The sequence below is a fragment of the Sparus aurata genome, chromosome 13 (assembly GCF_900880675.1).
Source record: "Sparus aurata chromosome 13, fSpaAur1.1, whole genome shotgun sequence".
NCBI classification, from domain to species: Eukaryota; Metazoa; Chordata; class Actinopteri; order Spariformes; family Sparidae; genus Sparus; species Sparus aurata.
The window spans coordinates 33,004,306-33,029,665 of NC_044199.1; the positions used below are offsets into that span (position 1 = coordinate 33,004,306).

A 25,360-nucleotide genomic window follows, 5' to 3' on the forward strand; every position below is an offset into this window, starting at 1 on the left:
GTCTTTCCACCTGACGTCACATCTGACAAATGCTGGTTCAGTCAATTGGAACAAAATCAAAACAGCTGAAGTTTATACACCAGACTGGACCGGCTAAAATAGAAACCTCCCCAAACCTAGTTTGTTTACCTTATTGTATGCCTGCCTGTACTAACGTCACTGTTAGCATGGGGCACACTGTTCACATCGTGACATTAGCAAACCACTTACCCACACGATGCCATACATGCTGTCTGCTCCTCTTATCTGACATGGTAGAAACGGGGATTCCTCCAAAGGACCACACACCTTTCAAAGGTGAGCATTACCCTGTCCAGTTGGTTATAATGACAATCTGCAGTCATGTAAATATTCTGGAGTACGCAGCAGAACTTCCCTGGAAGTTTTAGTTTTTGACAGGTTGTGAGGACGCTGAACAAGTGGCAGCCTGTTGTAACTGCTGTCTTGTGATCTTATCTGAAATGCTTGATGTTGAGAATTTGTTACACAATCTCCACGTTCTTTTTTACTTCTGTGGAATTGAGGCGAGGTAAACAATAAAACTTGTTAACCATATTTAGAAAGTTCCTCCTCCTAAAAACCATCAACACGCATGTCATGAGCACTTATATAGGCTGAGTCGTCTCTTCCAAATTCAACAAGCTCACCTGACAGCTCACGACAAACAACTGAATCTTGTGGTAAGCTAAAGACATCATTACATCTCTGTAAACTGCTTTCTTTAAAATACAACAAAATGCATCTTTCTATCTCATTTTTATTTGTGCATTGTATATTGAAGCTAAGCTACTAGACAAGAACAGATGTACTTCATTTTGTCTTGACTGATTGTTATGACGATCACTGTTTTGCTTTCCTCTTAGTGACTCTCTGCCTGTCCAGACTTCAGCTGCAACAATGTCGCAAATTGCTAACGTCAAGAATGTCAGTGCTGGCTGTAACGCAGGCAAAATTGGTGCAGATAATACCTATGATGTACAAGGTAAATGAAGGTGTGATCATATTTTTCTATCAGGTTAACTTGACAGTTTCATTAAATCTCTCTAACGACTACACTTACAGGTGGCGTTGGAAAAAATGCTTCTCTGGGCAACGTCACTGATGTCAAAGTCTGCGAAGCAAATGATGGCAACATCGGAGCAGAAAACCAGTATGACATCAAAGGTGAGTGATTCCTCATGTTGCTGGGTCGGCATGAGCCCTTTATTTAGATTCATTACTGATATTCAGACGAGAGCATCTTTATGCCAACAATCTGAGTTTCTGTGCTTAACATTTTACTCCTTTCCTCAATCCTCATATTTCATCAGGGGGACTGGGAGATGATGCCAGTATTGGAAACATCTCTGGGGTCAGTGTTGGTCAAAACTCAGGATCCATTGGTGCCAGCAACAAGATAAACATCAGCTGAGGTAAGAAGAGTTACTTGTGACATTAGACACATTTTAAGATTGTGTGTTGTTTTTCCTATGAATGCATCATCGTAAAATGATATCGTCTGATTTCTCTCATCAATCTTTATATTTGATTCTCTTTGTCTTTCTCTCTTTTAGGAAATTGCTCCTCAACAGATGGTTAACTCTTCAAAAAATTATGTTTTTAGGTTAATAATTGAAATGCCTCAGTAGTAGTTGTGGTAGTTGTGGTTGTTGTTTCAGTAGCAGTAGTAGGAATATTTTTTAGCAAATGTTCAACTCATGATTTCAAATTGGCAAAAATTACTCTTTCATGAGTTGAATGTAAAAAAAGTTTCAATAAAAATAAAGTCCATCTACTCTATCATACTGTCTTAGCTCAATGTTTTTGTTGTTGTTGTTGTTGTTTTTTGCTATAATCTGAGGGATATTCAGTACAAGTACCAAATGAAATACTTTTTATTTTTGTCAAGAAACTAACAGTTTGGTTTTCAAAAGGAAATTATTCCAGAACTAAACTTACAGACTCACTATAATTTGATGACATGCTTGTAATCTTCATCTTTGTATGCAATTTCCACATTAAAGTGTAAAAATAAATAACTTCATGGTGTGCTGAGTTGTTAGAGAGTACAGATCTCACTATTTTTAATCAATAAACATCAACATGTTTTTCACAAGTTTGTTTTCTTTAATTTGACATTTTTGGACAGAACAAAATCAATAGAACAAAATCACAGTTCATAAATGTATTCCAGTTGTAACATTTAATCATTGGGCTGTATCCCTGAGCTCTGTTATTATAGCAGTTTGCCAAACTGATCATTCACTTTGGGGCATGCAGGCTAAAATTAATGTATGTGACTTAATCAAATTCTGCATCTATAAGGTCTTCTGTATTTTCAGGGACACAACAAATAGTGATAGACGGCTCTTGCTGTGAGGCTGGAGGTCAAAGTGTGGCATAATATAACCACAGTAAGTAGTTATGGGTTGATAATAATTTCTGTTTTGTTAAAAAGAAAAATCATGTTTAAATAAATTATAATGGATGGTTGAAATATCCATGTAATCAAATGCTGTAGACACAACCTGTGTTACTTTTATAGCACCTTCATTGTTTTAAGAGAAATGCAGTCAGTAGGGCAGTGGAGTGTGTCAAAGGGCAGACAAAGATCAAGCTGCAGCAACAGGGTCCAAGGCCGCCCAGCTGGGGCACTGTAGATGAGGGAGTTCAACTAAGTTTCCCCGTGAGGGTGGGGGATTTGGAGGTATGTTGGCATGGGTGGGCACATGTTTAGCCTCATGCAGGGAAACACCCGATTCAGCAGAATTTGATACATAAAACAAAGGAAGGAGCAAGGATTGGATGAACCATGCGGAGCATCCCCCATCTTACAGAATATGAGGAGAATATTTTGTGTTGAGAATTTGGGTCCTTTTTTTCATGGGCTTTGTCTGTGGGATCCCATAATTTAGTTGTCCACAAATAAAACATTATTGCTCTCAGCTTTTGAGGAGTCCTGGAGATTATTTCCTTTTTAATTGTTGCCTTTTTTGAAACAAGATTAATTCATTTGTCACTTTACAACTGCTTGAACACATTTACTTTAAACTCATTTGGCCTGAACAGGAGACAAACAGCAGAAAACAAAAACAACTGACATGCACACACACACACACACACACACACACACACACACACACACACACACACACACACACACGTTTACTCCAGAGGCCATTAGCTGCTGAGATAAGTGACAGACAGAAAAAAGTTGTGTTCAGTCCAGAGCTGAGCAGAGCAAATACAGTCAGCAGCCAGCATCCTGGTGAACTCCACTGCAGACATAAACTCAACACTGCGCTTTATACTTCCTCCATCTATTCGTCTTCCTCTCTCAACATCATGTGCTGTCCTCTGCTTCTTCTCTCTATTCTTCATTTGAGTGCACATGTGAGGCAGCTTCTTGCTTTTAAGTTCTTTTTTTCTTTCTTTCTGTACGTAGTTACTACCTTAATACATCAAACTATCGTCCCTCTTACACAACCTCACAAAGCAGTCTGGTCACCAGTCTATAAGCTGGTTTGTCTGGGCCAGCTTGACTCCAGGGGGACATTATTACAACAGTTCAAAATCAAATCATGAAGAGGTCATAGAATGACAGTAGGCTGGATTGAGAGCAAAAATGTGTTATAATAATAAGTCACTTTAGTTTGGTGAGAAATTGAAAAGGTAATGTAACCACAAAGCTTTACAAGTAAGTAAAAGTAAACTAAATTAAACAACATTAATAATAAATCAACAAAACAAAACCTGCACCACAGAAAAACGCTCTAAATGATGAAAAACCCTCTAAATGATCCCACACATCCACCACAAATCCTCTTTAAATTAACAACATCCCTCACAGAAGTAAACTGCATCATTCTGCAAGCTTTGTATTTGAACTGTGCATTATACTTTTGTGCATACTTCAAATTACAGTTATTCTTGATTGCTTTGACCTGCTTAAACAAACTGGGATCCACTCAGTTTTCATCATCACTGTCTCAGCAGAACACAAGACACCTCTTGCAAATGTGTTAACCCTTTCTCAATGAATTGACACATTTTCTCCACCCTTCTGCAGAACAGTTAACGCGGATGTCATTCAAACAGTCCAAACTCCATTGTTTTAGCTATGGTAACCAAACAGAAACCATCTGTTCCTAACTATTAGAAACTACCTACATCAGTATGAAATCACTAAAGCACCTGTTTCACACTCCTAAACACAAATCTTCAATGAGCAATCAGTCTTCAGGCCTTAAAAAATGCAGCGGCTGTGTTGTTCTTTGCCAACATGGATTGAAGAGGTCTAAGGCAGATGAGAGTGAGAAATAGGTGCAGAGGAATGTCAAGGTTGGATGGAATGCAAGAAGGTTTTTCCCTTGGTGCATTGCAAGAGAGGATAATGAATGTGATGTGGATGAGGCCATGTGGCCCCATTGTCAATACAGAAGAGACTGAGTATCAAGTGGCAATTTCTTTTTCTCTACAGTAATAGATTTTGATACTTTACTGTACTAGATTTTATTTTATTTTCTTAATTTCTTATACTCTAATAGATTTTATTTTGGTATACATGTATTTTGTGTAATATTTACAGTATTTCAGTTTTCTGCCACAGTTTGAACAAAAGAATCAATGGAATCAATAAAATTTGCATCAAAGCATTTCTGTTTCTGGATTCAATTCTTTGCAATAAGGTAAATTTGACAACGAATGGCACTGGTATGAAAGCTGCGACAGTAATAGGCTACAATGTCAAGCAATGGTGCACCGATTCGCACCGAGTGCTGTATTTTGTATTTTGTTGTCAACTGTGTAATGGTTGATTGGAAGAGCTCATACACTTGTTTGCAAGTTGTGTTATTTGAAGGCAAAATTAGCTTTTGTTGCATATTTTAAATATTTGGGCATGGTGAGAGCCTTTTGCAAACAAAATGAGTCATTTTGACCATGAGTGCCACTGTTTCAGCCTGTGTGTTAACTGTTTTGAAAATGTGAAGTTTGAATTGACTGCTGCTTCAAAGCAATCAATAAAAACTGTAACACTTTAAAATCCAATAAGTGAGGTTGAAACATGAAAAAGCTGAATGAGGAGAGACATAGTTAAAAGCAGAGTGGTACTGAATGTTAAACGTGTTTGCTCGTGCCGATAAGCTCATTTGGTCAGGGGGTTCCCTGTAGAGAGGCTTTGTCCTCGCTGCAGCAACCCCGAGTTCGAGTTCCGGCCTGGGGCCCTTTGCTGCGTGTCACTCCCTTCTCTGTCACCCTGTTCTCTGTCATCTCTGTAGCTGTCCTATTACAGTTTTTCTCAATTGTTTACACACAAAAATTGGTGCTTGAGACACAATGACCACAACATGTAACTCATGCACCAACCCCCTGAACCAATTCTGCTAAACTACAGGCACAATTCCTGCTTTACACTTAAATTGCAGTTCTAAAACACACTTTTTTCAAAACACTACACACAATTCTCTGCATTTGGCACAATTTTCATAAAGACAATCTCTGTCATTCAAAATTCTATGTCAATTGCCCTACTATGCGTACTGACTCATCACATGGGCAAACACCTGGACACCCTACACAACACACTCATTCCACCAGAGCAGCTCAGGTACGTTGTCATTTGGGACAATGTAAGTTTCCACTGGGCTGCTCTGGTTTGTAACTGGTTCACTGCCCACCCACACTTTATAGTTGTTTATCTCCCTCCATATTCTTCATTCCTCAGTCCTATTGAGAATTTTTTTTCTGCCTGGAGATGTAAAGTGTATGACCGTAATCCACAAATGCATATACCCCTTCTCCAAGCTATGGAAGACGCATGTGGATATATAGCAGTTGGTGCTTTTCATGGCTGGATTCACCATGCTAGGTGATGTTTCTCTTGCTGCTTGGCCGGGAAAACATTGCTTGTGATGTGGATGAGGTGCTGTGGCCGGACCGAAACAGAGGAGATCATGCTGCACAGTTTTTTTTTTTTGTTTTTTTTTACTGTAACTGTGTACAGTAAATTCTTCTGTTGTTTTGTATGTAGACTGTATATTGTTGTATATGCACTTTGTGTTGGTTGGGATGTACACTGTGTACATTGTGTTTGTGGGGAAAAAAAATTAATCTGTTACTGTGTATTTGTGTGTTCTGAGTATAAAAACAATATTCTCAAATATTTTACATCACACTTATGTATGTACTGACTGTAGTAAATGTAACTGAACAAAACAGACCTAAGTCATGATGATGAATGAAGAAGAAGTGTTTTCCATTCATCATAGTGTTTTACACTGAGCAATCAGAATCAGTGTTCAACTGGTTCTTATAAATGTCTATTCATATGATGGTTTGTGTGTGTCATTTGAAAACAAAACACAATTTTGAGAAGAAATAATATTGTTTTGAATGTAAAGTTTCATTTTGCAGGAGAATTGAGGGGTTTTGCCCATTGTGTGTGTGATTTTTGATTTGTGTGTAGAGTTCTGAGAGCATGAGGCATGCTTTCAGAAAATGTGTGTAAACAATCGAGAAAAACTGTAATAAACCCACAAAAAAACCTAAATGAAAGCTGACTAATGGCTTATTGGCTAATTGTTCTCAGCTCCACAAATGTTAACATTAAGGCAATCCTCTGAAAACTGCTGCATTCTTTTTTGAAAACGATCTTTTAAAGCCTTCCAGCATTTATTTTGGCCCCACTTCTTAGTTGACTTGTTACCTCTGGGCAGGGTATAAAATTAGATTTTTGACCTACATGCCAATGGCAGGTAGGCTTTGAAATTTTAACGGCCAAAATATGTTTTGACCGGCCACTGAAGTGTTCACAATTTACGACCTTACCCAACAGATTTCTTGTAGGAAACACTGAACTGCACAGAGATAATTGTTAACTGTTAATTGCCCACTGATTGTTTTTTAGTAGGGAACTATCTAAATTACTACTTCTTTCTCTTCCTCTACTACTCATAGTTGTGATTGGCAAAGTACAAAAAAGCAGGAAAATATACGGCTCCAGTTTGTCTCTCTTTACATTTATTTTGTCCTGTTTCTGCTGCAGCTAAGAAAGAAATAGTTCGCCCCACGCGTCCAAATTCTTTGAACACAGTGTTTCCCCTAGATTTTTTTGTAGCAGCGGTGCTCTGAGTTGGTAACTGAGCAACACTAGGGGGGTCTGGAAGAAAATCTGAAAAGTAACCCTTTAATCGGTGATTGCTGGTGAGATTTTCGAAAAAAAAAAAAAAAATTGACATTGCTGCTTGAAAATATGTTAACCTCTTGAGCATTAGAGAACTTTTTTACCATTATTTTCTTTATTATTATATATCTTATGGAAACAGAATCTGTTTCAGAGGCCAGTGGGTCACATGACATGGAAGCTATTAAGAAAAAAATAATAATTTCTGCATATTAATATTCATATAAAATAGAGGAAGCACTAAAATACGATAAAAATTGCTGTGTTTCATTTCTCAAGTTTACTAATACAATCTGCTGCTGGTTTGGAGTCACTGGGTCACATGACATGGAAGATATTGAAAAAACTGCAATTATTTTGTGTTAATATATTTCTGCTAAGTAATTCAATGACGGTCCCTAAATCAGTCTCAGTGATTCAGCGGGCTCTGGGAGGTGAGCTAACCGTCCTCCTGCTGCTGACAATGGGTGAACATCAGTAAAGTCTCAGCTGGACCCGAGTGAAGATCCACCGCATATCCAACCTGAAACTAACTTCACCCCAGTTTGATGAGTCGCCTGTTGCAGCCTTTGAATATGATGACGAGGATTTCAGTCACTCAACTTAAACGCTGACTTGTAGAAATTATACAAATAGCAGTAATGACAATAATAATCGATTTCAGGATAATTTAGGGTGTAGTGCTTTCACTGTGTGCTACTTAAATTCGCCATTCGCCCGTGATATTACACCAACAAAAATCATGTTTTGGGGGGTTTTTTTTGCGACGGCAGCGCTGAAAATCCCGCAGTAGAATACATATAGGAGAAACACTGACACATCAGATAACCTTCTGCAATGGTTGCAGGCTCTTTGGTGGAGCTTTGCTTTCACTGAAGTTCCATCGTGACAAATGAATGGACTCGCGGAGTGACATGAAGACATGAATCAGGGGCACAAAAACGTTGACAGCGGTGGCCGGTCATTATGTTTACCAATACCCGACCCGTGCCTTGCGCAACTTAATACATTTTCAAATGTTGAATGACGGTGGACAGCCAGAGACACATTTGAAACGCAATCAGTAGATCTGCTGTAGCTGTAAACTGTGTCTGTTTTACTGTTTGGCATTTATGTGGAAAGTTATATAGCAAAGTCTGCAAATTTCAGCAGCCTGCCAATGGCGTGTGACATATTTATTTTACACGCCAAAACATATTTTTACACGCATTTGGCGAGTGGCGGGTGCCAATTTTAAACCCTGCCTCTGGGTGACAAACTTGTTGTGGCTGCTCTCTGTCATCTTCACCTTCTGGCTTTGCTACTGAAACTGTTCTGATGCAACTCTGTTCATGAAATACTCTCACACCCTTTTGGATTCTGTGGAAATGAGGGTAAAGCTGAGTCAATACCTGTTTGTGACCTCCTTATTCATCACACACATGATCACCTGTACAGGATACCTGACACAGCACAGTACTGATTTTTCAGATGAATGCATTTCAATGAGATGTCTTATTCAAATGTTTAACAACAAATTGATACATGAAATGAGACTCCAGCAGAAAGAAACTGCTGGGGTAAAAGATACATGAGCGTAATTGATGACACCACCTGTTGAGCTGGGCTATCAGCTATCCTTGGACTCCTCCTAACTAGCCACATGCTACTAGCTCTTTCTACCTAACATCACATCTGACAAATGCTGGTTCAGTCAATTGGAACAAAATCAAAACAGTTGAAGTTTATACACCAGACTGGACCGGCTAAAATAGAAACCTCCCCAAACCTAGTTTGTTGTCATTGTATGCCTGCCTGTACTAACATCACCATTAGCATGGGGCACACTGTTCACATCGTGACATTAGCAAACCACTTACCCACACGATGCCATACATGCTGTCTGCTCCTCTATCTGACATGGTAGAAACGGGGATTCCTCCAAAGGACCACACACTTTTCAAAGGTGAGCATTACACTGTCGAGTTGGTTATAATGACAATCTGCAGTCATGTAAATATTCTGGAGTACGCAGCAGAGCTTCCCTGGAAGTTTTAGTTTTTGACAGGTTGTGAGGACACTGAACAAGTGGCAGCCTGTTGTAACTGCTGTCTTGTGATCTTATCTGAAATGCTTGATGTTGAGAATTTGTTACACAATCTCCACATTCTTTTTTACTTCTGTTGAATTGAAAAGTTGAAACAGTAAAACCTGTTAACCATATTAAGAAAGTTCCTCCCCCTAAAAACCATCAACACGCATGTCAAGAGCACTTATAAAGGCTGAGTCGTCTCTTCCAAATTCAACAAGCTCACCTGACAGCTCACGACAAACAACTGAATCCTGTGGTAAGCTGAAGACATCATTACATCTCTGTAAACTGCTTTCTTTAAAATACAACAAAATGCATCTTTCTATCTCATTTTTATTTGTGCATTTTATATCGAAGCTAAGCTACTAGACAAGAACAGATGTACTTCATTTTGTCTTGAGTGATTCTTATGACGATCACTGTTTTGCTTTCCTCTTAGTGACTCTCTGCCTGTCCAGACTTCAGCTGCAACAATGTCGCAAATTGCTAACTGCAAGGAAGTTCATGGTTGCAATATCACAGGGAAACCTGATCCACACAAACCCTGTCCCTCACATGGTAAATGCTGGTGTGATTATATTTTTCTATCAGGTTAACGTGATAGTTTCATTAAATCTCTCTAACGACTACACTTACAGGTGGTGTCGGAAAAAATGTGTCTGTGGGCAACGTCACTGATGTCAACGTCTGCGGAGCAAATGATGGCAAAATCGGAGCAGAAAACCAGTATGACATCAAAGGTGAGTGATTCCTCATGTTGCTGGGTCGGTATGAGCCCTTTATTTAGATTCATTACTGATATTCAGACAAGAGCATCTTTATGCCAACAATCTGAGTTTCTGTGGTAAACATTTTACTCCTTTCCTCAATCCTCATATTTCATCAGGGGGACTGGGAGATGGTGCCAGTATTGGAAACGTCTCTGCGGTCAGTGTTGGTCAAAACTCAGGATCCATTGGTGCCGGCAACAAGATAAACATGAACTGAGGTAAGAAGAGTTACTTGTCACATTAGACACATTTAAAGATTGTCTGTTGTTTTTTCCTGTGAATGCATCGTCGCAAAATGATATCGTCTGATTTCTCTCATCAATCTTTATATTTGATTCTCTTTGTGTTTCTCCATTTTAGGAAATTTCCCCTCAACAGATGGACAACTCTGGAGAATAGTAGTAGTAGAAGTAGTATTTGTTGTTGTCTCAGTAGCAGTAGTAGGAATATGTTTTAGCAAATGTTTAACTCATGATTTCAAATTGGCAAAAATGACTCTTTCATGAGCTGAATGTAAAATAAGTATCAATAAAAATAAAGTACATCTACTCTAACATATTGTCTTGGCTCAATGTTTTTTTTTTTTTTTCTTACTTCTGACTGACATTGCTGTATTCTGAGGGATATTAAGTACATGTATCAAATAAAATACAAATATTCTTTATTTTTGTCAAAAAATCAACAGTTTGGTTTTCAAAAAGAAATGATTCTAGAAATTAACTTAAAAAGACTCACTATAATTTGATCACGCGCTGGTAATCTTTAGCTTATCATGCAATTTCTACAAAAAAGTGCAAAAAAATTATTTTTTGTAACATGTTACTTTGCTTATTACACTAAATACAGAACACTTATTTATACAAACCTTCTCAAGCTGTTGTCCAATTCTACAACTATTCCTGATTTAAAAATTATTGTTCAAACCAGTGAAGAATGGATTTTGGTCCCATGGGGGCATGTTTTGTCACATGTTGCTATATTGCAGTAAATGTCTTTAATTTGAAGATATATTCCCAAGGCCTAGTAAAGTTGCATGTCTGTCTTCAAATATTTCATAGGTGAAGCCCAGGTAAATCAGATCACAAAGGGTTAACTATTCTTAGCCAATCAGAGAGCAGGACTGCAGCAGCAGTGGGCAGGTTAAGTGACACTAGTCAGTCACCTGTGTGACTCTGTGGGGAGAAGAGCTGCTGCTGCTGCACGGTAATCATACATGAAGTTAAACGGGAAATCACACAAAATAACATTATCAAATTAGAATGTAAACAGCCTGTATTTCTGTTGAAAGTTTCTAGATGTGTTGTGTGAATCGAGCCATGGTGAAATCTGCATAGCATTGCTGCATGACTTCTGAATTGGTGAGTCACAGACAAACCTTTCAATGTTGCACCATGAGCAGGTGTGTAGCATTGGACCTAATTAGAGTAGCACTGAAGTAAATTGTCACTGTTATATGAACTAAAAGGAATATTACCATCTTGACAAAGTGTATTAAATTGAATCATATTTTTTTTCCTGACAAAGCTATTGTAAAAAGAAATACTGAAGCAATATTAGTGTAGTTTTGTTTTGTTTTATTTTATCATTATATTGAATCTGTTAAATGGAAAAGGAGTTAAATTAATCCAATTCATATTTCCTTTGTGTTGTATTTAAAATATTGAGATGAAAATACAACTTTAATTTAGATTAATCATTTAGAAATTAATTTAATTAAAGGTTATTTGAAATATTGACATGTGTTTATTGTATAATCAAATTATATCAAATGTATATAATTTGTAATAGGTGGGAGCATTGAATTAATTCTGGCCATTTCAACAACTGCAGGCCAGGTTTTTCACCTACCCTTGAAAATGGATGGCGAGCTAACCCAGATGGATCACCTCAGAGCTCCAGTATATGAACTGAACTTCATCTTTGTCCAGCCACATTGGTAGGACAAAACTACACCAAGCCAGCACCCCCAACTACACTCAGTTCCAGTATCATTGACTTGACTTGACTTTATTGATATTTTTCACTTTTTGACTTGACTTAAGGACTGCTGTAATTTTCCGATTTCCATGAAGACACTGTTTTGTGGCTGGATTAACAAACAAACTGTTATTCCTCTTGAGTGCAGTGCTGATGTGTTAATGATGAAGTGGTTGTTCATAAGGTGGTTTGGTTTAGAACGAGAGTTACGAATGTAACTACGGTTCTATGAATTCTGGATGACCGCCAGAGGGCGGTGCTTCAGCACTGGATATCTCCATCTCGCACATGTGCAGGTCGAGTTATTATACCAACAAAGTCACCTGTGACCGTGTGATGACGTAGGGCGCACGCCCCAGTATAAAACCCCCACGTCATCACGCAATCTGTTCCTACAGAATCTTCTCGCCCAGATTCCGAGTGACAGACAGCTCTGGCGGTCATCCAGAATTCATAGAACCGTAGTTACATTCGTAACTCTCGTTCTATTTCATTCTTCCTGACCGCCAGAGGGCGGTGCTTCAGCACTGGATGACTCATGCCAACAAGGTCACGAGGAGTGCTTACCGCCTTAAGGCGTGGAAGCTGTTGCTAGGACAGCCGTCGCCACAGCCTGTTGAGCAGCCACATTGACCCGATAATAGCGAGCAAAGGTACATGAGGATTCCCAGGTTGCCGCAGCACAGATGTCCTGCAAGGAGACCCCCTTCAAGGCTGCCCATGATGTAGACACACTACGAGTAGAGTGGCACCGAACGTTACTAGGTGCGGGTAGGCCCTGCGATCTATAAGCATGTAAAATCACCTCAACAATCCACTTAGAAAGCCTCTGTTTTGACAGAGGTTGACCTTTCCCACAACCCCCATAACAGACAAACAGTTTGTCAGATTTACGAAAAGGGGCTGTAGCAGCCACATACGCCTTGAGAGTCCGAACAGGGCAAAGCCGCTCTGACCGCTCTGTTGCTTGCTGCGATGAGCTGGGTGAACTGAATGCTGCTAACTCAATTGCCTGGTTTACATGTGAGGAAGGCCCCCTCTTTGGCAGGAAGGAGGGGTTGGGTAGGAGAGTGACCCCTGACCCGTCCGGATACCAACGCATACACATCTGGCTCACTGACAGGGCGTGGAGTTCACCCACTCGCTTTGCTGATGTGATTGCCAGCAGAAATGCAGTCTTTGCAGACAGCCACCTAAGTTCTGCTTCTCCTATGGGTTCGAACGGGGGCCGACACACTGACCTCAACACCAATGTCAAGTCCCATGACGGCACTACAGTGACCCTTGATGGCCTACGCCTCTGTGCGCCCTTCAAAAACTGACTAACCAAATAGTGTGACCCCACTGTCTGGTTGTTCACTCTGACATGCCCTGCTGAAATGGCCGCTGCATACACCTTTAGGGTTGATGCACATCTGCCTGCGTCCAATAACGACTGCAGGAAACGCAGAATGGTGGCCACTGAGCTGTTCTCCGGTAGTTCACCCTGTGCCTGGCACCACTGGGAGAACAGCTTCCACCGATTAGCATAGAGTAATCTGGTGGAGGGAGCCCTAGCACTTAACACCGTATCAATTACTGACTGGTCACAGGATGCCAGGAGTGGTTCCTGGCCCCCAATGGCCAGATCCAAAGCTGAAGGCGGTCCGGATTCGGATGCCATATGCGTCCCTCCAGCTGAGAGAGAAGGTCCGGTCTCCTTGGGAGGCGCCATGGCTCCCCCTGGAGTAGTTTCAGCAGTACTGGAAACCATGGCCGCCCTGGCCAGTTGGGGGCCACCAGTAGCAGTCTGTGGTCGTTCCGTTGCACACTTTCCAGTGTCGCTCGAATGAGCGGAATTGGAGGAAAGGCATATAGAAGGTGGGCTGGCCAGGCATGAGCCAAGGCATCCTGTCCCAGAGGGCTGGTCCCCTCCATCAGTGAGTACCAGAGGGGACAATGTGTGGATGTTTCTGAGGCAAAAACGTCCACCTCTGCTCTGCCATAGCGGCTCCAAATCATTTCCACCACCTCGGGGTGGAGTCTCCAGTCGCCCTGTGGCGGCCCTTGGCGGGAGAGAACATCCGCTACATTGTTCTGTACTCCTGGGAGGTGTACGGCCCTGAGGCTTAGGAAGTGGGGAAATGCCCACGTAAGGAGCTGCTCTGACACCCGCAGACCCAGCTTGGACCTGGTGCCACCCTGATGATTTATGTGGTATACTGCTGAGGTGCTGTCTGTGCGGATGAGAACATGCCGCCCTTTCAAAACTGGGAGAAAATGCTGCAGTGCGAAAAAAATTGCTCTGAGCTCGAGCACATTTATATGTTCCCACCTGTGTTGTGTGCTCCATCTGCCGTTGATGGTCCTGTGCTGCCAGACTGCACCCCAGCCTAACAGAGAGGCATCCGTCTCCACCACTTCTCGGCGGGCCGGGGTCACTCCAAGGGGAACCCCCCCAACCAGATACCCCCTCCTCCTCCATGGCTTCAGGGCTCGACAGCAGGGGCTGGATACCCTGACTCTCCTGCCTCTGTGCCACTTGGGATCTAAGTGAAGTGTGTTGACCCAGACTTGAAGGGGCCGTAAGGAAAGGAGACCTAGTGGGATCACCATGGATGCTGCAGTCAGCATACCCAGCAGTTTGAGAAAGAGGCCGTATCTCAACACTCTGCCTCTCTGGAAGCAACCTATGAGTTGCAAAATGTTCTCCACCCTTTTCCGAGAAAGGAAGGCTCTCATTAACCGCGAGTCGAGAGTCATGCCCAGGTAATCTACCTTTTGACTGGGTGTGAGACTGCTCTTGGAGTAGTTGACTGTGAGGCCCAGCTGGTTCACATGTCCAAGGAGCACAGCAGTGTCTCTGACTGCCTGCTCTGCCGTTGGGGAGACAATTAGCCAATCGTCCAGGTATGGCAAAACCGCCAACCCCCTGGCTTGTATGGGGGCAAGTGCCGCTGCCACACACCTTGTAAATATGCGAGGGGCCAGTGAGAGACCGAAGGGCATCACTTTGAATTGGTAAGCTCGGCCCTGAAATGCGAATCGCAGGAACTGCCTGTGGTGTGGAGCAATAGGCACATGAAAATAGGCATCTTTGAGATCTATTGACACAAACCATGCCCCCTGTGCCACTGACTGGAGAACGTCTGCCATCCGCAACATACGGAATGGCAGGACCTTTAAAAACCTGTTCAGCCCCCGCAGATCCAGGATCGGGCGGAACCCGCCGTCCTTCTTCGGGATTAAAAAATACACTGAATAAAACCCATTGAGCCGTGTATGCCCTACGACAGGCTCGATGGCGTCCTTGTCTAAAAGGGACGCCAGCTCCCTGCTGAGGGCGAGGGATTTCGTGGGATCTCTGACCACAGACATTTTGACCCCACAGAAGGTCGGTGGCCGGCGTCGGAACTGCAGTGTGTATCCCTTGGACAGCGTGGATACCACCCAAGGGTCTGTGGTCTCCCTCTCCCAGTAGCTGATATGCTGCTGAGTGAAGCGCCCGACGCCGGCCCTTTGAGCCTCAGGTCCGCCCCCCCCGCCCCCTGGAGCCTTTGGGGGGGCGACTACTGGGGGCTGGTCCCCTTGGCACTTGGAAAAATGGCCGTGAGAAAGACCGGCGGCGCTGATCATAATGCCCTGAATAGTGAGAGGACCTCGGCTGTAAACCTGGGCGAGCAGGTGGATAGGAGCGGCTGGGAGCAGGTGGCAAGAGACCCATCTGCCTTGGGGCCTGAGCCGAGCCCCGACGCAGGCCAGCAAACCGCTGCCTGGCCTGGTCCACTTGAGCACTGCGCTCTAGCGCCAGCTGAGCAGCTGGCCCAAACATGTGACCTGGGACCACAGGGAGAGAACGGAGAGTACGGCGACACCCTTCTGATAGAGAGGACTGTGCCAGCCAGACTTGGCGGCGTGCCAGTGTCACTGTTGACATCAGTCTTCCAAGCTCCCTAGACATGAATGCAAAAGTCTGAAGGGATGCATCACTGAGGGTCTGGGCAGAGGAGTCCACACCAGATTCCTGCAGGACCTGAGACAGGCCCAGGATAAGGTGGGAAAAGGAGTTACCAATCCGGCCCATGCGTGCTGCTATATTATAAGCCCTAACCAGGAGATCATCGGTCATCCGGCACTGAGGACGGGGGCAGCGGGCATCAGGTCTGAGAGCCTCATCGGGTGAGACTATCAAGGAGGCAATGGTAGGATCAACTGGAGCCATACGATCCAGCCCATAGCTGCCTGCCTCCTGCATGGCCGCCAAATTCCTGCTATCACTGGTGTGATGGGACAACAGCTTCGGATCTCCCCAGCAGCGCTGGAGCTCTTCAATATAGGGTTTTGAAGGCGGGACTGAAAAAGCTGCAGGCTGCGGTGTCTGCCTAAAAAAGGCACTTGACGGAGCTGCTGTGGCGGGAGCGTCATCCAGCCCAAGGCGTGCCAAGGCCATCCGAATTGCTGGTTTCAGTGTGGCATGGCCAGCTTCTGATCCACGCAATGACCCATCCGACCCTTGAGACAAGGCGTCAGAGGCTGGAAGGGCTGAGTCTTTATCCTCGTCCTGTCCTTCCCCTTCATCATCAAACAAACTGCAGGAAGCTGCAGTTGACAGCACATCAATGTCCCGAACAGGCGAGCCCCTCGTGGCGGAGTCACCACTGACAACTGGTCCCCTATCGTCAGGCTGCAGATTGAGCAGAAGCTCCTTAATCTGGGCAAACTCAGATGAAAGAGTGTCCACTTTGAGAGCTAAAGTGTCCACCTTCTTAACTTTCCCCGGAGGGCCATGTGATGCAGTACTGCGTCTGCGTCCACGTCCCTTAGGTGCCCTCGGGACTGCGCTCCCGCTAACAGGTAGCAGCGCAGCATCTCCTTCCACCGCTGCCAGTCTAGCCCTTCTGACCGCCAGTGGCATAAACCTACAGTTCATGCATGGGTTGTCAGACATACCTGTCCTCAGGTGCTCAACCCCGAGACAGGCCGGGCACTGATCGTGGCCGTCCTCCGTTTGGAGGGGGGCCATACAAGCGTTACAGACAGGCGAGCCCAACATGTCATTAAGTAGGACAGTTTCCAGAAAGGGCGAACGAAAGAATAATGCAGTCAATACTATGCTGCACAGTTGTTAAAGCAGTCACAGCGGACACACTGTGCTGCTCACCAAGACAACAATAAGATTCAAACGCGTCCGGACCGGAGCGTGCCTCGAGAGAGAAAAAAAAAATATATATATATATATTTCAACAAGTCGGTGCACTCAGCACTGCCCGACAACTTAAAGTACGATTCCTGACTGTCCCGCCTAATGGCGTGCTTACTGCCGCTACAACCCACCGAAAACAGAGAGTCAAGCAATGTAGCGTGTAACATAACAAGCGGCGAAAACACCGCTCTTCAAAACAAATACGAGTCCGGCGAGCCGCCGGCTCTTAGCATCGGCTAACGGCTAACAACTAAGGAAACTTAGCTTACTTACCTGTCTGCAGTAATTCAGTACGAATCGTTACGGCGAGATCACCGCTATTCGTCCGAAGAACAGACTTGAAGAAATGAGCGACTTGCCGCAGTCTCTGGTGGACGAAATATCCGAAGCACCAACCTTCAGGTTGCGAGACTACCAGCGGCGAGCCAATTGACCTGCTATCAGATTTTCCTCAATCGCGAGAAGATAGAAGGAACAGATTGCGTGATGACGTGGGGGTTTTATACTGGGGCGTGCGCCCTACGTCATCACACGGTCACAGGTGACTTTGTTGGTATAATAACTCGACCTGCACATGTGCGAGATGGAGATATCCAGTGCTGAAGCACCGCCCTCTGGCGGTCAGGAAGAATGAAATAGAACTGCATTATATTTTGATACACGAATTATGATTTGTTAAGTTTGAATTATTTTGAAATAGGGTGCACCCAGATCCAGATGTGTACAGTCTGATTTGTATATTGTTTTTGGTGTTATATTTTTGGTTATAATATAAGGTATCAATTTAAAGCACTTTGTCTGGTTTCTTCATTTAATTTTGCAAACATTTCTGCCTCCTTGTCGAACCTTTTGTTAATTCTGATTCTAGCCACAGTAATTTCAGCCATTATTATTTATTTATCTTTATTGAATTTACTGTATCTGGAGCCATGTGTTACACTAAAAAAATGGCGAGCTAGCCAGGAGGTGGATGATTGATTTGCAACATTAAATGAATATTGTGACAACAAAAGAAAATGGATATAGTCCAAAAGCATAGCATTAAAATTCAGAACGCTGTTCTTGTCAGTGGAATAGTGGGAGATGGAAAAGATGAAGAGGTTGTGGATTTTCTAAAACAATATGGTTCCATTAAAAGAATCATAAAGGAAGATGATGATCAAGCCGAATTTTTCGAAAACATAATCATTGAGTTCAACACAGGAAATGCAATAGAAACTTTAGAACCGCTACTTCCCTATAAATATGTGGCTAGTGAGAGTGGGATTGCGTACTTTGTACAGTCTTTTGCTAGTGTTTACACACAGGCTATGAGAAGATGGTGATGAGCTGTTTGCCAAATTCCTGGATACTTTTCAAGACGCTGGTGAGAAACCATCTGCATATCTGCAGCGCCTTCAGGTAGCTTTAAACCTTGCCGTCAAAAGGGGTGGGGTTCCAGTGAAGAGTTACACAAAAATCTTCTCACACAGTTCTGCAGGGGATGTTGGAATGATTCTCTTCTTACTGAACTCCAGTTAAAGCAAAAGAAGACACATCCGCTACCCTTTGCTGAGTTGTTGTTATTGTTGCGCACGGAGGAAGATCGTCATGCAGCCAAAACCATGCGGATGAAGCAATATCTAGGTGCTACAAGGCAGAAAGCAGCCTCCCAAGTACACACTGCTTGCAGTGGTCAGGAAGAAAAAGACACATGTGCCGCACTTGCCTCACTTACCAAAGAACTTAGTAGACAAGTGGCAGATATACAAAATCAGTTGACAGCATTGACTCTCAAACAACAGAGAAGCAGAGCCCCTAACTCTAGTGGAGCTCATAGCCATAAGTCAGGTGAGAAACGGAAATCTGAGAAACTGTCAAGAGAGCCTGTCATTGTCAGAAATCTGAGCTCCAAGCCAAGACCCTGGTACTGTTTCCTATGTGGAGAGGATGGGCACACCAAACCCAATTGTGATGGCAAACCAAATCCTGTGTTAGTTGCAGAGAAAAGAAAGCTGTTGAAAGAAAGGCAGAGAAAGTGGGAATTGGAAAACCCTTTAGCTGACCAGTTAAACTAGACACAGTCTCCGTTATGGGGCGAACGGGGACTGAAGCCGGTCAATCATGTCCCGCTAAAGTTAAGCACAACCAGTGCACTAAACTAAACCAGTCCTGTATTAAGAAACCAGTCTATAAGCTGCCTAAAGGGTTAGTAGGATCCAAGTGCACAGCTCAAGTCAGAATAGCTGATGAAAATTGTAGTTGTCTCTTAGATACTGGTTCGCAGGTGACTACAGTTCCAGAGTCATTCTACAAACAGAAATTGTCAAGTCATGATATTAAGTCACTTAATAATCTTTTGGAGGTTGAAGGTGCAGCTGGACAAGCTGTCCCTTTTCTAGGTTACATAGAGCTAGCTGTCACATTCCCCAAAGACTTCCTTGAAATTGATATTGAAATACCTACCCTTGCTCTTGTTGTTCCAGATGTACATCCTGATAACCAGTCACCTGTGTTAATAGGAACAAACACACTTGATGTCCTTTTATGAGAAGTATTCAGACATTAAGACTCCAAATCATCAACCAGGTCCTTATGGTTACAGAGCAGTACTGAACACACTTGAACTACGACAAAAACAGAACAGAGATGGCAGTGTAGGTTTAGTCAACCTGCTAGGGAAGTCCCCAGTTGTCGTTCCTGCCGGCCACACTATTGTTATTGAGGGAGCAGCCAATGTTCCTCACTCTGCAGAAAAATGGGTAATTGTAGAACACCCCGTTCAGTCATCATTGCCTGGTGGCCTGTGTGTACAGAGTTGCTTGATCACGCTTCCTGCTAATACACCGCATAAAGTGCCTATCATGATCAAAAATGAATCTGAACAGGATGTCACAATTCCACCTACCTGTGTCGTCGCTGAAATTGGATCTTTCCACAGTGTCTTGTCACAACACCGTGTGATCAATGCGGCTGATTCTGGGAAAATCAAGTCAGACTTGTCCTTTAACTTTGGTGATTCTCCAATATCAACGCAGTGGAAAGAGCGTGTCACCAGAAAGTTAAATGAAATGCCTGAAGTCTTTGCTCATCATGACTTGGATTTCGGATGCACTGACAAAGTGAGGCATCACATCAAACTCTATGATGAGACTCCCTTTAAACAGCGCGCCCGGCCCATACATCCTCAGGATGTTGAAGCAGTGCGGAAACATCTTCAGGAGTTGATTGATACTGGTGTGATAAGAGAGTCTGAATCTCCATTTTCCTCCCCCATTGTGGTGGTAAGGAAACGTAACAATGATGTTCGCCTGTGCATAGACTATCGGAAGCTGAATCTGCAGACGGTAAAGGATGCCTATGCTCTCCCAAACCTGGAAGAAACTTTTTCGGCATTAACAGGATCCAAATGGTTTACTGTGCTTGATCTTAAGTCTGGTTATTATCAGATTGAGGTTGAAGAAGCTGACAAAGCTAAGACCGCATTTGTTACTCCATTGGGATTCTGGGAATTCAACCGCATGCTGCAAAGAGTAACAAACGCTCCTGGTACCTTCCAGCGACTTATGGAAAAATGTGTAGGAGATATGAACTTAAAGGAAGTTCTGGTTTTCCTGGATGACCTCATCATTTTTTCGAAGACTTTGGAGGAGCATGAGAGCAGGTTAGTGCAAGTACTCACCCGTCTTAAAGAGTATGGACTTAAGTTGTCTCCTGAAAAGTGCAAGTTCTTTCAGAAGAGCGTACGTTATCTTGGACATGTAGTATCTGAGAATGGCGTTGAAACGGATTCAGAAAAAGTCGAAGCTTTGAAAACCTGGCCAATTCCAAAAAACTTGAAAGAACTGCGATCCTTTCTTGGCTTCTCGGACTACTATTGCAGATTTATTAAAGACTATGCAGCCCTAGTTAGGCCCCTCAATGATCTTACCCGGGGATATCCACCACTCCGCAAAGGTTCAAAGGTCAAAGTGAAAGCAGATCACTATCATGATCCTAAACAACCATTTGAAAGTCGATGGACATGTGACTGCCAGAGGGCATTTGAGATCGTCATAGAGAAACTTACCACAGCACCTGTCCTTGGTTTTGCAGACCCCAAGCAGCCATATATCCTGCACACAGATGCCAGCACTACTGGCCTGGGAGCCGCATTGTACCAGGAACAGGAGGGCAGGTTAAGGGCAATAGCTTTTGCCAGTCGAGGTCTGTCATAAAGTGAGTCACGCTATCCAGCCCATAAACTGGAGTTCCTTGCCCTCAAGTGGTCTGTGACAGAGAAGTTTCATGACTATCTTTATGGAAATCATTTTACTGTTATTACAGATAGTAATCCCTTTACGTACATACTCACCTCTGCAAGACTAGATGCCACTGGTTATAGATGGCTTGCAGCTCTGTCCAATTATTCCTTTAAACTCCAATATCGGGCAGGCAAGCAAAACCTGGATGCTGATGGCCTCTCGAGACGGCCCCATGGAGAAATTCTTGTGGATGCTCAGTCTAAGAAAGAGCAAGAGCGCATTGTCCGCTTTCCTCAACATCACCTCGCAGATCCTGAGATTCAAGTGGTAAACCAAGATGCTGTTAAAGCGATTTGTGAGAGCCATCTTGTTGGACTTACAAATGACCCATGGTCCACTGGTATTACTCTCGTTGAGTCCCTTACAGTCTCTGTGGATGCAATCCCAGAGAGTTATGTTGCAGAAGACCAGCATGGCTTACCAGTCATTCCTTCTCTGTCTCACGCCGATCTTAAAATGAAACAGAGAGCTGATTCAGCCATTAGAGAGGTGATTGCCCAAATGGAGCTTGGAGAAAAAACAACCCCAACTGTGCGTAAGGAACTTCCAGAGCTTCCCCTCCTGCTAAGGGAATGGAATCGACTGGAGCTGCATGATGGGGTGTTATATCGAAGAAGACAGGATGGAGATCAGGTCACCTACCAATTAGTTCTACCTGAAGTACTCAGAGCAGCAGTGCTGCAAAGTCTGCACAATGATATGGGTCATATGGGAATAGATAGAACTCTTGATCTTGTCAGGACTAGATTCTACTGGCCGAGACTGTCTACTGATGTAGAGCACAAAGTGAAGACCTGTGAACGCTGTACACGTAGAAAGAGTCCTCCTGAAAAAGCAGCACCCCTGGTAAATATAAAGACCACTAGAATTAGTATGTATGGATTTCCTGTCGCTTGAGCCTGACAGTAGTAACACAAAAGATATCCTTGTACTGACTGACCATTTTACTAAGTTTGCAATCGCAGTTCCCACATCCAATTAGACAGCGAGGACAGTTGCTAAGTATTTATGGGATAACCTTATTGTCTGTTATGGCATACCTGAGCGATTACACAGTGACCAAGGCCCTGATTTTGAATCCAAATTGATCAAGGAGCTATGTGAAGTCGCAGGTATTGAGAAAACCAGAACAACCCCATACCACCCACGAGGCAATCCTGTTGAAAGATTTAACAGAAAATTGTTAGGAATGTTGGGAACATTGGAGAACAAACAAAAGTCGTATTGGAAGGGATTTGTAAAACCCCTAGTGCATGCATACAATTGCACACATAATGAAGTTACAGGGTTTACTCCCTATGAGTTAATGTTTGGTCGTAAACCTCGTCTTCCTGTTGACTTGGCCTATGGGTTGCCCTTGAAAAGAAATCAGCAGAAATCCCATTTGCAGTATGTCCAAAACCTTAGGTCTCGGTTGGAAGAGAGCTACCAACTGGCTTCTCGCAACGCTCAGAAAGTAGCAGAAAGAAACAAGACTAGATTTGATAGAAAAGTGACTACCTCAGGCCTTGAAATTGGCAACAGGGTCTTGGTAAGAAATGTACGGCTACATGGAAGGCATAAACTTGCAGATAAGTGGGAAGCTAATGTTTATGTGGTAGTAAAACGTGCAGGAGACCTTCCGGTCTATACTGTTAGGCCAGAAAACGGAGAGGGTCCTACACGTACATTACACCGTGATCTCTTGCTCCCCTGTAGTTTTCTCCCTATGCCTAGAGAGGAAGAGTCTCCTCAGTCAAAACCTGTGCGTAGGCCCCAAACACGCCAGACAGCAGGTGTTTCTGAGACTGAAGCAGTTGATTCAAGTGATCTTGAGGATGACTTTGTAGTCCACTGTTCTCCCCCTTGTGAGAGTAGCACTAGGTTCACTGTTGTCCATGACTATCCAAGCTATACTTCAGATCCTGTTAGCACTCCTGACTTATTGCTGGAGTCTACTTCAGTCCCTCAATCAACTGAAGAATCTAGCTCACCTAAAGACCTCAATACTAAGAAACAGGATGTGATTACAGATCAAACAGTGTCTCACTGACCACTTCACTCCTCCAGGAAACCTATCTGACAGAGAAATGGGCACAGCAGAACCTGGACCCATAAGTCCATCTGAAGCACTTAGTGAACCTGATTGCTCAACCGCCCCTCCGGGTGAGCCATGTCATACCTCTGATGGTTTAGGGATTGAAGAGATGCATCCAGGATCAAATAGCGCATCAGGTGAGGGAAACAAAGAGCACAAAATTGATGATACCGAGACAACTGATGAGCCCCCAGACGGTCAACATTATATTGGTGAAACCCTGGAAGCAGAAACTTTGCCTAGACGGTCACAAAGACATAGAGAAATGCCCAAGAGACTTTAGTATTCTCAGCTAGGCAATCCTTTAATATCTATTGTACAAGCCCTTTTCCAAGGTCTAACTGTAGCTTATACTGATGTTCTAAATGAAATTAGTAGTCCTGATTTTATCCCTGAACCACCGCCCCCTGTAGTGACTACACAGCCCAGTTATACATGCACCGGGACGTGCAACGGTTCAAGAGGGGAGGGTGAAGCCCAGGTAAATCAGATCACAAAGGGTTAACTATTCTTAGCCAATCAGAGAGCAGGGGCCGTATTTATCAAGTGTCTTAGAGTGCCATTTTACACTTAAGTCCTGAGAATTTGTGAAATTTAGTCCTACTCTCAAACTTAAGAATAAAAGCTATTTATCAACTTTCTTAAGTCTAAGAATCACTACTACTCTCCCAGATATTTAAGAGACCTCCAGAGGTGTCCTAAGTGGTTAGGAGTTGCCAGCAGGGGATGGCACTGAGGCGAGATTGATGCCCGTTGCCTCACACGAAGTGCTTGCGCCTGGCTGCACCGCGTCAAAGCACAGGGAGAGTGCGCGTCAGAGATGCCCGGGGACACATGAGACTCTCTTAATGCATCTCGATCCAAACTGAAACATAAAGAATATGGCTGAAATATCAGAAATGCTTCTATTGTTGTTATGGTTAAAACTTGAACAAACACACATTTTAGACATTTACTGAACAGTGGCCTGGCAATTATCCAACAACAATTACTCCTCTACTGGGAAGAATGTGGGCACCCCTGACCTCGAGGATCTATGATATATAAAAAAGGGCAATATATTGTATTATTTGGCTGTTTCTGAAATGCAAGGTTAATTCATTTGTCACTTTACAACTGCCTGAAAACTTTCAATTCAAGCTCCTTTGGGCTGCATAGGAGACAAACAATAGAAAAGAAAAAAACTACACACAAACACACACACAGTTTACTTCAGATGCCATTAGCTGCTGAGATAAGAGACGGACAGAAAAAGTTGCGTTAGTCCAGAGCTGAGCAGAGCAAATGCAGTCAGCAGCCAGCATCCTGGTGAACTCCACTGCAGACATAAACTCAACACTGCGCTTCATACTTCCTCCATCTATTCGTCTTCCTCTCTCAACATCATGTGCTGTCCTCTGCTTCTTCTCTCTATTCTTCATTTGAGTGCACAGGCGAGGCAGCTTCTTGCTTTTAAGTTCTTTTTTTCTTACTTTCTGTACGTAGTTACTACCTTAATACATCAAACTATCATCCCTCTTACACAACCTCACAAAGCAGTCTGGTCACCAGTCTATAAGCTGGTTTGTCTGGGCCAGCTTGGCTCCAGGGGGACATTATTACAACAGTTCAAAATCAAATCATGAAGAGGTCACAGAATGACAGTAGGCTGGATTGAGAGCAAAAATGTGTTATAATAATAAGTCACTTTAGTTTGGTGAGACATTGAAAAGATAATGTAACCACAAAGCTTTACAAGTAAGTAAAAGTAAACTAAATTAAACAACATTAATAATAAATCAACAAAACAAAACCTGCACCACAGAAAAACCCTCTAAATGATGAAAAACGCTCTAAAT

General features: G+C 43.2%; 1 protein-coding gene across 1 annotated transcript; it reads right to left on the bottom strand.

The window, feature by feature from the left end:
• Positions 1-12,237: 12,237 nt before the first annotated feature.
• LOC115593839 (uncharacterized) lies at positions 12,238-16,982 on the bottom strand. Its single transcript, XM_030437518.1, has 3 exons — positions 15,950-16,982; positions 15,738-15,796; positions 12,238-15,631 (listed from the first exon to the last, which is right to left on the bottom strand). Exons 1-3 carry the CDS (start codon positions 16,980-16,982, stop codon positions 13,556-13,558), a joined length of 3,168 nt encoding a protein of 1,055 aa, XP_030293378.1. The 3' UTR covers positions 12,238-13,555.
• Positions 16,983-25,360: the final 8,378 nt, after the last annotated feature.